This window comes from Chelonia mydas, chromosome 7 (assembly GCF_015237465.2).
Source record: "Chelonia mydas isolate rCheMyd1 chromosome 7, rCheMyd1.pri.v2, whole genome shotgun sequence".
In the NCBI taxonomy this organism is placed as follows: Eukaryota; Metazoa; Chordata; order Testudines; family Cheloniidae; genus Chelonia; species Chelonia mydas.
In genome coordinates, this window is record NC_057853.1 from 1,793,232 (window position 1) to 1,806,381 (window position 13,150).

The 13,150-nt window shown below is 45.1% G+C and overlaps 2 protein-coding genes and 1 long non-coding RNA gene across 10 annotated transcripts in view; 2 read left to right on the forward strand and 1 right to left on the reverse strand.

Annotated features, from left to right (window-relative positions):
• LOC119566849 overlaps positions 1-3,197 on the reverse strand; it is a 64,275-nt gene extending 61,078 nt beyond the window's left edge. For all 8 annotated transcript variants that reach the window (XR_006292411.1, XR_006292409.1, XR_006292410.1 and 5 more), the window contains exons 1-2: positions 2,547-3,197; positions 487-687 (exon numbers count right to left, since the gene is read on the reverse strand). This is a non-coding gene — a long non-coding RNA (uncharacterized LOC119566849). The remainder of the gene's footprint in view (positions 1-486; positions 688-2,546) is intronic.
• An 838-nt stretch (positions 3,198-4,035) lies between these two features.
• On the forward strand, positions 4,036-11,822 carry RPP14 (ribonuclease P/MRP subunit p14). Its single transcript, XM_037905489.2, has 5 exons — positions 4,036-4,172; positions 4,275-4,359; positions 5,803-5,879; positions 9,655-9,733; positions 10,536-11,822. The coding sequence occupies exons 1-5, from the start codon at positions 4,075-4,077 to the stop codon at positions 10,590-10,592; spliced, it is 396 nt and encodes a 131-aa protein (XP_037761417.1). The 5' UTR covers positions 4,036-4,074; the 3' UTR covers positions 10,593-11,822.
• HTD2 (hydroxyacyl-thioester dehydratase type 2) lies at positions 10,640-11,822 on the forward strand. The gene has a single exon (XM_043552027.1). The coding sequence runs from the start codon at positions 10,640-10,642 to the stop codon at positions 11,153-11,155; it is 516 nt and encodes a 171-aa protein (XP_043407962.1). The 3' UTR covers positions 11,156-11,822.
• Positions 11,823-13,150: the final 1,328 nt, after the last annotated feature.

Below are 13,150 nucleotides of genomic sequence, written 5' to 3' on the forward strand. Positions count from 1 at the left end.
AAATAAATGTCCTGTGTATTCTGATACAATTAACTTGTATCAGAAACAGAGCAAATACACACAGCCACTCCTGGCACATCTGGGAGGTAAGGGCTCCTGGCTGGAATGGGATTATCATTAACTGTAGTTCTTAAAAAAAACAACTCTGTTCTTCTGATCCCTGTGTGTTGAATGATGTAGCTGGTTTATGTGACACGATAACCCCACTCATGGCTGGAGGTCACTTTGCAAGCATTTTGCTTCTGTTTCTCCCCCTTTTCAGGGCCCCCTTGAGACCTGCACACAAGCTTTTCACATGGAACAAACCCCCCAGCCTGGGACTCTTGCTCTCACAAAGGATCAAGCATAGATATTCCAAGCCAAAACCAGCCAAAGAGTACCACAGAAGCTGACACTGAGAGAACAGAAGACAATAGCCATGCTCCTGCTTTGTCTGCCTAACAACACAAATAGAGATATTATGAAGACAAAGACTTAATAGCAGACCTCTCAAAAACAAGAAGTGCAAACTGGATCCTATGTTTGAGGAGCAGGATGTAGCTTGCCTTCCATGATGCTTTTTAGGAAATTTGAGAACCAAGTTCAGAAGGAATGGGTCAGAATATCCATAGGCACTGCTGTTGTTTCAGAGACTACTGATGACTGGCGGTTCCTCAATGAGTCTGCATAGGATCAGTTCAGTAGATGCTAGGATTCAAAAAGTTAAAGCTTAATAAACGATCAAAACACACATTGTCAGCATTAACTGTCCACACAGACAAAGTAAATATCCTATATCAACAAATCACACCTGTTTTTTCTGTTCCTTCGCTGGGCCATTTGTCACAAGCCTAATTCAAAAGACGAAATCACTGGATTGTGACTCTAATCAAGCAGCATTTTTCTTATTTTGCCTAGCTGTCAATTTTGATTATCATCAATGTAAGTATTTTTTCATCAGTTTGTGTGTGTACAGTGAAACAGACGTCTATAGACATTTACTGATGATAAGCTACTCCTTCCAAGCCTAGATACGCTGAGCCATGTGAGACGGTCACCCTTTCATTGCGCAAGCCCACTTTGAATTCCGCATTGCCATCTGGTGTTTACAGATGGAATAGCCAAAAACTTTAGCCTTAGGAATTTTCTGAATGACAGCTCAATGACTGTGTTAAATTTGTCATTGGTGATGATCACCATCATGAGGTGTATATAAAAGACAACACCGTGGGACGTGAACTAAAGAATAGTTTCTGTATTCTTGCTGACTAGTGCTAGACTAAAGATTAAGTCCAGTGTGTGCTCATCTACCCATTTGAGAGGAGGTCCAGAAATGGGCCAGGTCTACTCTTTATGTCCTGCAAACCTGCACTCACCTGCATAATTCCAATAAAGTTAATGAGTACTCATATGTGTCAGGGTTTGCAGGACTGGGCCACATGTCCTTTCCAAGATTGGAAAGATTGACCAAAGTACTAGTTGCAGTTCAGAAGACAAGCCCAAACCAAACTTACCAACAACAAATCAATCCCAGGAACGCCATGCTTAAAGACCTTCTCCCACATCAAAGTTTAAAAGAGCACCTGCAATGGACACAGCAACACCTCCTCTATCCCCTCCTGTCTCTAGAGGGAACTAGTTTTAAAGGATCCCTCAGGTGTGACAGGCATGTGAGTGGCTTAGAGCACAGGTCCTGATAGCAACAGCAGCACTTGTTATAGAGAGGGCTGCAATGGCGGAGTGACAGCAGCAAAGTCATGGGACAAGTCAGCAGTATAGGGTCCCCAGGACATTTGTAACATAGTAGATTAGAGGGCAGGTAGAGGCCATGGTGCAGGAACAGTTTCTAGGCAGTACCAGTAGCTTCTGCCTTTTTTTTTTAAACAACCCAGTTATGGGAAATTTAAAAAAAGAAGCAGCAGCAGCTCCAACAAATGCAGCTTTGATCCTGTACCATGTTAATGAACATGGCAAGTCTGTGCAGGGAATTTTAATCACTAAGTGTCCATACCCATGCAATGCACAGCTCTTTCCCTGTGGAACTTAGGCAGGGAGGAAAGTTCATTATAACATATAAAATGAAATGTTAGATGCAGCATTTGCTGGGTAGCATGCATTGTAGTTAAGGTTGTTGTGACTTTCATCAGGCTGAAAACTCCAATTCTTAAGAGTTCACAGCATTCCAGTGAATTTCCCTTTGAGTCTGGCATTTTCCACACTCTGTCTCAGCCCAAAGGGTGAACTTTTTAGAATATCTTTTCACTTGTTTTTACTTTAAGGTGAAAAAATACAGTAGCTGCACTCTGTGAAAATGCTAAGATACTTTGTGTACCTGACTCATGGATGTACTTTAAATTGGCAATTTTACGGGTGCCTAGCCCTCACTGAGGCCAGTCTGAATATCTGTTTTAAAATCACCAGCCAATAAGCGTTTAAACAACTCAAGTTCTGCTTATACATGTTATAGTCTCTCTGTAACATCCAGAGTGATGAAACTGTCTACAGAACTAATGGTCGGAGCGGCTCTCTACCCAGAAAGTGCTTTAAGACTTCAGGGCACCCTTTACCTTCGTGCAAAGCAGTAGTACAGGGCCTGTGTGCATAATCCTTGTGCTGGAGCTCTGCACAAAAGTGAACTCCACCCTCAGCACACAAGATCCTGCTCCGCAGCCAGTCAAAGGGCTACCAGGAGGAGAGGGAAGGTGGAAGCTGAGGCAGGGTAGATGCGGGGCCGGTGGGTGGCAGGACCAGATTTTCAGCATGAGGAGCCAGGACACGGGCACTGAGCTGTGTGCACAGGAGGGCACTGGCAGCAGCGGACCAGAGGCGCGAAAAGTCCCGTCCCCGGCAGGCGCCCAACGCCTTCCCTGCCCTCGAGCCCCCTTTCCGAACACCAGGGACCAGTGACAGCAAACGGGGCTGCCAGTAACCCCGGTGCCGAGGCGAGGCCCCCCGAAAGGCGAAGAACCAGGGGGGAGGCGACTCCTGAGGCCTGGCGGTGGAGGAAGGAAGTGGTGGTTGATTTTCTCTCGCCCGGCTCCTGTTTCTCCCTGGGTGTATTTTCAACCCTGCGCCCTTCCTCCGAAATGTCCCTCTGCTCTGCGCCTGCCCTGAGCCCGGGCTCCTCTCCCTTCCCGCCTCCGCCGGCCCCAGAGCCGCCATGTTTGTGCCCCCCTCCCCCTCCCGGCCCCGCGCTGTCCAGTCACTTAGCAGCCCCGCAGACTGACCCCTGGTCCCCGGCCCGCCTAGCAGGCAGCCGCCCTGGGCCGGGCCGGGCCGCGAGCTCCGCCTCTCCCCGGGGAGCCCTGCATAGGGCGCCCCACCGCGGCGGGGTCGGATCCCCATGGCAACGCGGCGGCCTGAGGGGAGGGAGCCCAGCAACCGTGACCAGGCCCCAGCGGCGCGCGGCTGGGGAGCATCGCGCACGCGCAGAGCAGAGTCGACCCCGCCGGGCGCGCCCTGAGCTGCGACAGTAACAAAGGTGTCGCCCCTGCTACTCCCCGGAAGCCCCAACGCAGCGCCCAGCCCCCTCTCCGGCTTCTCACTGGCCCCGCTGGGCCGCCGTAGGGGGCGGGCCGTGTCGGTGGCTCCTATTGGCCACGAGGAGGAGGAGCTGCTCCCCTCAGAAAGCGAACGAGGAGGGCAGCGTGTGGGTTTGGGAACGCTGGAAGCGCGGGGCCGGTTCGGTTCTTACTCGCGCACCCACCCTGTTGGCCGGGCCTCGCGAGGGCGGCGAGCGCCTGTGACCCCGCACCTCTGTAGCGCGCTCCTAGGCCGGGCCGGCGCTGCGCATGCGCAGAGCTCGCAGCCCCAGCGCGCGGCGGACGGGCCCCGTTGGCGCGGAGCCCGCCGTGCCGGGAGCTGCAGCCGCCGCTGGCTGCAGGGGGAGGCTCCGGGCTCCAGAACCGGCGGGACCCGCTGGGCTCCGGGGCCCAGGGACAGCCCGCAGGGTAACGGGCGCTCACCGCTCTGGCGGGCTCGCGGGTACGGGCCGCTCCCGGAGCCCGCCTGGCCTGTCGCCGGGGCCAGCCGCAAGCCTTCGCCGCCGCTCCGCGGCCTGCTCGGTCTTCCCTCCCGGGTCCGCGCGTGGCTTGCATGGCCCAGCTCGGGGGCGGGAGGGGGGCCACGCCCGCGGCGTTTGAAAGAATCGTTTTCAAGAACGCTTCTGAGCACCACTACGTGAAGGTTTGCTTGTAAGTTCGGCTCCCCCCACCCCCCCATTTTTGACCACAGCGTCCCTTTTGAGATGCATAGACTTGAATAATCAGGCTTCGTGTGAACGTTGTTCGTTTCAGAGAATTTCAAGAAGGTGGAGTTAGATTGAACGCTGCTCATTTCAAGCAACTTATCCTTTCAGCACTGAAGGAATTACATGGGGAGGTACGGGATCATTGACTGTGTGACTGACGATTGCGCTTTTCTGAATTCCTTGTAAATATAACTTCATAGGTTTTTTGTTTGTTTGTTTAGGGGCCAGAAGCAACCATTAAGAGAATCTAGTTTCTAGTCTAAGCTCCTGCATAATAATGGTCAAAGAACTTCCTCTAATAATTTATGCATCAAGCCCATACCTCTGGTTTGAGTTGAGCGTCTCTCTCAACTTGAAGACTGAACATGATGGAGAATCACTAAATAAATAGTGCTGACTTTTAAAAAAAACCATTATCTCAAATGGAACGTCTAGGAGAGTGTGCTGGTGAATGGCAGAGGCTGATATTTCTTCACCTTAACACCTTATTCTTTATTTACCATGCTATGATTACATTTAAAAAAAAATCCGTAAACTTCAGGCTGCTTTTAACAATGGTAGTAAATGTTACAATTCTTCTGTTTCAGTAGGCAAATATATGAAAATCCCATCTTCACGGCAGTTCTGATGTGTATTCAAAGTTTTCTGAACCCTGAGGTTTCTTGTGCTGCATACATGATTCATCTGACCTAAAATTAATTTTAGCCGGGCAAAGAATTTTGACTAATTGACTTCTTAGTGTGGAAGCTGTTTCACCCCAAATTGCAAACTAGTGATTCTGGAAGATCTCTGAAGCTAAATGGTCAGGCTGGGTCAGTATGTGGATGGGGCCCCTCAAAAGATAACCAAGATTCTCTAGGTTTGTGGCCTAATGAGTGATTCCAGCTCATCCTTTCCATTAGAAAACATAATTTAGTGAATAGTATTATCCAAATTAGAATTACTAATAAAAGTCAGAGCTAAAGCAGAAAGGAGGCTTGGTTCATGGGACATAAAGGGAAAGGAAGAAACCATTTAAAATTATTTCCCTCCTGCTCCCTCAGAGCCCTTCTCTCTCTGCTTTCTGCTGTTTCATAGACTTTGGCTTTTAAGTTCAAGAAACTGAAGTAGGAGCCTTAATGTACCTCCTATCAGCCTGAATGCTGCTTTCAGTGCTATTTGACACTCACTGATCTGGGTGTGAAAACAACCATTTTCCTTTAAGTCCTGGTATTCCTGTTCCTGCTGCAGTGAAGCTTCAAAGGGAAAACAGCAGGAGGGAATATGGCCTGCTGGACTGGAACTCAAGAGGTCCTAGGTTTTATTCCTGGCCCTGCCACTGATTTGCTGGGTGAGGTGGGGCAAGTCCTATCACCTCTTTGAGTTTTGCCAGCTGTAAAATGGTGATTATGATGTTTGCTTCCTTTGTAAAGTGCCTTGAGATCTGTGAATGAAAAGGGCTATAAAAGAGCTGGATATTACAAAGTTGCTCTAATAATAATTTTAGCTGGAGAACATGGAAATCATATGTTCATAAACTGGTGTTAAAGCCGTGAATAATATTGATTTAACAGTAGTGCCCTATTGGTGCATAGGTTGGTGCAGCCTTGCCTGTTGATGTCTTAACATATGAGGAAAAGACCCTGTCTGCAATACTAAGAGTTTCTAGCAGGTAAGAGACACTGATTGCATATACAGTACTTGCAAGTACCAACCTGGAATTGTGTAAGATGTGTAAATAACCTTTAATTTGAAAATAACTCGCTTACAACTTCTGACAGTTTCCTATCAAAATAAGGGAGAAAATAATAGCTGTGATTTCTTAGAAATGCAGGGCTGGAAGGGACCTTGGAAATCCTTCAAATCCAGCCCTGCGCCGAGGCAGGACCAAGTAAACCTAGACCATCCCTGACAGGTGTTTGTCCAACTCGTTCTTAAAAACCTCCGGCGATGGAGATTCCACCACCTTCCTTAGAAGCCTGTTCCAGTGCTTAACTACCTTTCAAGTTTAGAAAGTTATTTCTGATATCTAACCTAAATCTATCTTGCAGCAGATTAAGCTCATCACTATTACTTCTACCTTCAGTAGATAGGGAGAACAATCGCTCACTGTCCTCTTTATAACAGCCCTTAACATAGTTGATTGTTATCAGGTCTCCCTTCAGTCTTTTTTTTTTTTTTTCCCCCAATACTAAACATGCCTGTTTAATGTTCCCTCATGGGTCAGATTTTCTGAGCCTGTTTGTCTGTTGCATTCTTTGACAGGATAACAAGCCTTGTAGATAGTGGGGAAGCGGTAGATGTGATATATCTTGACTTCATTAAGGCTTTTGATACTGTCTTGCATGACCTTCTCCTAAACAAAGTAGGGAAATACAACCTAGATGGAAGGGCATATTGAGTGGGGCCTTGTAGGGATCAGTTCTGGATCCAGTTCTGTTCAGTATCTTCATCAGTGATTTAGATGATGGCATAGAGAGTACACTTACAAAGTTTGTAGACAGTACTAAATTGGGAGGAGTTGCAAGTGCTGTGGAGGATAGGATTAAAATTCAAAATGATCTGGACAAACTGGAGAAGCAATCTGAAGTAAATAGGATGAAATTCAATAAGGACAAATGCAAAGTACTCCACTTAGGAAGGAACAATCAGTGGCGCACATACAAAATGGGAAATGACTGCCTAGGAAGGAGTACTGTGGAAAGGGATCTGAAGGTCATAGTGGATCACAAGCTAAATGAGACTCAACAGTATAACGCTGTTGCAAAAAAGCAACGATCATTCTGGGATGTATTAGCAGGAGTATGGTAAGCAAGACACAATAAGTAATTCTTCCACTCTACTCCATGCTGATTAGGGTCTCAACTGGAGTATTGTCCAGTTCTGGGTGCCACATTTCAGGAAAAATGTGGACAAATTGGAGAAAGTTCAGAGGAAAGCAACAAAAATGATAAGCGTAGAAAAACATGACCTGTGAGGGAAGATTGAAAAAATGTTTAGTCTGGAGAAGAGAAGACTGAGAGGGGACACAATAAGTTTTCAAGTATGTAAACAGTTGTTGCAAGGAGGAGGGAGAAAAATTGTTCTCCATCATTGGAGATTTTTAAGAGCAGCTTAGACAAACACCGGTCAGGGATGGTCTTAGATCAGGGATTCTCAAACTGTGGGTTGGGACCCCATTTTAATGGCGGTCACCAAGGCTGGTGTTGGCCCTGGGCCCAAGCCCCACCGCCCAGGGCAGGGGCCCAAGCCCCACCGCCCAGGGCAGAAGCCCAAGCCCCACCGCCCAGAGCTTCAGCTTTGGCCCCCCCAGCCTGGGGCAGTGGGGCTTGGGTGGGCTCAGTCTTCAGTCCCCCCCTTCTGGAGTCATGTAGTAATTCTTGTTGTCAGAAGGGGGTCACAATGCAATGAAGTTTGAGAACCACTGTCTTAGATAATACTTAGTCCTGCCATGAGTGCGGGGAACTGGACTAGGTGGCCTCTCGAGGTCCCTTCCTGTCCTATGATTCCTGTGTGTTTCTGGGGTGTATGTGAATGCTGCTTAGTGATCACTCAGGAATTTTGTTTTTTTTCCCCTAACTGTGCTTGAATTTCAAGAGATACCTAGGGGGGCACATGGCCCAGGATTGGTAGAAGCTTCAGCCTTCACTGATATAAGATAATCCATTGCTGAAAGAGGGACCTTTTCACTCTGTTATCAAGTGGCTGCTTAAAAGTCTGGAGGAGGACACTTACAGCCTTATTGGCCTCTAGATAGTCTGTACTGTACTCTTTTACTGCCCTCATCACCATGGTATCTGAGTGCCTTCCAGGAGTGCATTAAATGACATGGTTTATTCTCTCTCTCATCCTCTCCTTGGGGAGAATTATGTGTATAGCGTAGTGTCTTTTGTTTTGGATTTTAGAATGTACATGCGGCTACATGTTAGAGAAAGCAGTTTGAATAATGTGCCTGGCACTTGGCGTGGAAGATAATTAGTTGTGGAGCAAAACTGTAAATGATTCATCTCCATTTCAAAAAGCTATGTGAAATGCCTTTTTAAGGTGTGAAATCGAGTAATTGGCCTTTTAGAGCAGTCTTTACGTCCCTATTATCTTTCAATGTTAATACTGTGAGGTCTGCCTAATTTAGGTCTTGTTCAGGGGTGTGAAAAAACATCCTCCTGAGCGCAGCAGGTTGCAGTGCTGTAAAGCGCCAGTGTAAACAGTGCCCCAGTGCTGGGAGCTATGCCCCTTGTTGAGATGGGGGGTTTTTAGAGCGCTGCGACCACACAAGGCAGCGAGGGGTGTAACTCCGAGTGCTGGTGCAGCATCTACACTGGTGCTTTACAGTGCTGTGATTGCTGTGCTTGGGTGTGTTTTTTCACAGCCCTTAGCAAGGAAGTTGCAGTGCTGTAAATTGCCAGCGTAGACAAGCCATAAGAAAAATGATAAAGCACTGGGAATCAAAAGAGCAGTAAAAAGGCAGACTAAGAAACCACCTCAAACACAACAAATTTCCATTGGCATTTGTGGGTTTCAACTATTTTCTGACTCTGACCTTAAAAATATGACAGGTCCAGAATAGTTAGGGTGACACTGTGGTCTAAAAAGTGACACAGATGTGTAAACCTCACAATGTCTTGACACATCTTCTTGTGTGTAGTCCTGTCTGCTGCATTTAGTTACAAAAGTGAGTGTTCAGTACTAGTTACATCTGCAGAGCCAATGCAAGTTAGAGTGACTTGGAGAGTGTTACTTGTGCATCAACAGAATTGGTTCCTGCTGTGGTTAATCAGCTGACAGCAGTTGGGTTGCTCAGGTGGCACTGAAGGGAAAATTGGGCCCACAGAATCTCTTACTGATGACCATGCATGACCTAGAAAGAACCCAGCTTGACTTTGCTAGGCTGAGTATGCAGGGCTGGAGGTTAAAGACTAAAACATCTTTTTACTTAAATTGAGGAAACTTGATGTGTACTCAATGAGGAGATAAACATGGATCCATATATATGGTTCCTGTCTTAAAACATAAAATGACCAGGTGTGGATGATGCAATACTGAAACTGGTGTCTGTTATCCCTTGCTGTGGGAAGAGGTCAGGAGCAGTTGGGAGATTAGGGAACTAAAGATGAATGAAAGCTATTGGGGGTAGGGAAGGAGATTAGAGGAACGGGAAGAGGGGTTCAGGAAACAGGCCCAGAAAAAAAGGGTTTGACAAGGGCAAAACCCATGAGCATTGATTGTATTAAATACTCCAAACCATCGATAAGACAAACTACACTGAAGGGTAATTGTGTCACAAACTTGTCACCAGAGCCCACTGATGAAATTACCAGCTGTTAAATGCAGTTGAGAGTTCATTATTCCTTCTGTTTAGGGTATCTCTATTTAAACTGTGTACACCAGCAGGAAAACCTTTGAGTCATGTGAATCCTAATAATATATTTAATTTTGTCATTATTTAGTGGCCTTGTCAAGCTGTGGAGTGCTCTAACACTGCTGGGCTCCTACCAGAACAGGAAGTGTGCTTTTAGAGTGATACAGGTAAAGTCCTGGGGAACTCTGGGACCTGCCCCTGAATGTTAGTCCTCTTTAGGGTTACTCGGCCTACTCAAGTACACAAAACCTCTTAATAGAGACATGGTTTACTTGTGTAAAAACTGATCAGTATTTAGAGTTAAATACCCTTAAAGATAGGTGTGAAACAGATTGGTGAGAGATTGAATCAGTCTGTTTTATAATTACTGAAATTCAGTCAACTTAAATTGTCATGTCCATGTCTCTCTTTATATTGTACGGTGCTTGTAACAATGACCTGTTGTCATATCTGGGGTTGTCTGAGAGGAAGTAGATGCTGGGAATCCTCTTTCCTTTTGGGGGCCCATATAGATGCGATCTTGTAAAACTAGACTCTTGTGTCTGAGTTTCATCACTTTATATATTTACTACAATGAGGTCAGGTCTGATCTCATTAACAGATTTTTGAGGAAACTAATTTCCATTACAGTTTGTCTTTGGCCCACATCTGGATAAAACTTGTATTTTTTTTCCCCCCACTGTCAGTCACTCACTTGAAACCCCATTGTACTTGAACTCCAGAGCCCAATGCTTGTTCCTTTTGAAATGCTTCACTTCATTCTGCCATGTAACTTTCAGTAACCTGAGTCTGGGAGCTGGAATTGGTCTCCAAGGGGATAGTTGAATAACATGGTTGGCTTAAGTTGCTCTAATTTTGCTTTGTGGGGTGTTTTTTTTTTTTTTTTTTTTTTTGTTCTTTTTATCTTGCCTGCTGGAAACTGTTTGGTATGTGTGATGTTTTCATAATGCGTCTCTTTTTTCCCACCAGACCTCTCCATTTCTCCTTGCGTTATCTGGGAACAGTAGAGAACTCATATTGGATTGAATACACAGGAGACAAGGTTGGGCTGTAAGAAGCAGAAGTTGCTCAAGATGTTGGCAGTACTCAGACCTAGAATTTTTGGTGGAGATTTCAAAAGAACCATCCTAACAAAACCAAACATTGCCAGCTCATTGCTTAAATCTCCCTCTCTTCAGTATTTACATATACAAGTTGGAGACAAGGCTGAACTTACTAAAGCCTTCACACAGAAGGATGTTGTTTGTTTTGCTGACTTAACTGGGGACACAAACCCGTTGCATTTGAATGAAGACTATGCAAAGGAAACTAGGTTTGGGAGAACAATTGTACATGGAGTTTTGATCAACGGACTTATTTCTGCAGTTATAGGTACTAAAATGCCTGGCTATGGTTGTGTGTTTCTTTCTCAGGAAATTCACTTCCCAGCTCCCTTATACATTGGAGAAGAAGTCTTAGCTGCAGCAGAAGTGAAGAGACTGAAAAGATCTGTTGCATACATTTCAGTATCGTGTACTGTTAGGGAAAGTGAAAAGATTGTTATGGAAGGGATGGTGAAAGTCATGGTGTCGGAAGGTCAGCGCTCCTGATTGCATGGTGCTTTATTCTTTAGTAAAATTCAGAAATATGTGGGGGGGGTTACATTTATGATACCTCAGACCTTGGTAAGAGGAGGTCACAGCTTGCTGTCAATTTTGAGAGCTACTCTGCCTTGTAGGTAAGAGATGTAAAACATCACTTTTGATGGCTTTTAAGGACACATGAAGATCAATATGATCCATACTTAACTTACATCTATTACTATCATGTGCAGCCAAGCCTATTCTCTTTCCTAGCTCAACTTTTTGTCACCAAAATAAACACCACTGTTTACTGGAACCTTTTAAAAAGGAATGTTTACATCATGTAATGTTCTGGAGTTGGTCAAGAGACTCCTGTCACCTGACTAGTAAACACTGAGCCAAGATATTTGTCACAGATAAATGAATGGAGTATTCTCTTGGTTCCTTTTTACCAGTGCACAGTATGTGCCACTTTTCACATATCTAATATGTTGAGTTTTGAACTTTTACTTGGTTTGAGGTTCTAGATATGTCAAAGGGCCACATCTCCCACCCCCTTACTTATATGAATTCAATTAATTGAAGTCCAAGGGACTATGTGGGTGAATAAAGCAAGCAGCATTTGGTTGATATTAACACATGCACATGTCATCTTCTCCCCTGACTTACAAGAATAAAAAGCTTTTTATTCAAACGCTGCCTTTATTAGGGAGCTCTGATGTTTCTTTCATAAATTAATGCATTGTTCCATTTAATTTTCAAGCGAAAGGACTCATTTGATTGAAGGCTATCATTATGCCATACAAAAATAGTCTGTGTAAAGGTCTTGGATAACATCTGACTACTGCAGAACTACAAACTAAATGTCATGGTACAACCTGTCACAGATATAGGAACTCTTAAAACTAAATTATAGGGAACTTTACATATGTGTGGCTACACATGGTGGCTTTATGAGCTAAACCCTTTATAGTCCAGAATTGTTTATTGCTTTGGAAAGAGGATAGCTAGAAGGAAGTGTTTTTAGTAGGTCTGTTCTTTCAGACAACACACAGAGCCAAATGTGCAGGAGAGACAGAGTCATAGTTTGAGCAGATCAGAATAAATGAGGTGGCTGCTGTAAACCTTAAATTTACTTGACAAGGTACTTATCTGCCCCCGGTACCATAGTGTTTGAGCAGCCTCTTAAATTTCAAGGAACCAAGACCTGTGAGGTAGGGAAGTGCTATTATCCCCATTTTTCAGATGGGGAAGTAAGGCCCAAAGATACTAGGGGACAGATTTTTTTAAGGTATTTAGACATCTAAAGCTGCAGGTAGGTACCTAGGCACCATGGAAAACCCCACTAGGTGCCTATCTGCATCTTTTGATGTGTAATACCTTTAAAAAAACTGGCTGTGATGTGCAAAAGGTCACATGGGACATTTGCAGGAAATTAGCCTGGGACTTTGGAGACCCCAGGTTTAACACCCTAACACTGGGCTGTCCTACTTAGCTAAGTCTGACGCCATTCTCAGAGCTGCAGAAATCACAGCAATGTAAGCTAGAGCAATGTGCTGTGGATCTGATGGGAGAGTTTGGCTCATAACCTACTCTGTGGATACAATGGATAGTCAAAGTACACTAGGTTGACTTCTGGTTTAGTACTGGAGTTCCTTTTCTCTCTTAGTTAGTCTCATTCCAGGTCTGTATATGATATCTATATATACTAAATCTCTAGGCATGCTTACGTTAAGAATGATACATTGTGAATAACATAACTGCTAGCCAGAGCTGAGGGGAGAAACAAACAAAGCAAACATCCATTCTTAGAGCAATGGGCTTTGGACTCCGTGTGAGCTTGTTGGACCAAGGGAACAACAACTGCCAGAACCAAGAGCTTTCTACTGACCAAGCCTATGTCCCTCTGTACAAATCTGGGGTCTGTCATCTTGAGCGTAGCAGCTGTCTTCTGTGAGGATGTGGCAACTTTTAGACTTGTCCCATAAAGGGCTTTGTAGATCAAAATTACAGTAGATTTTT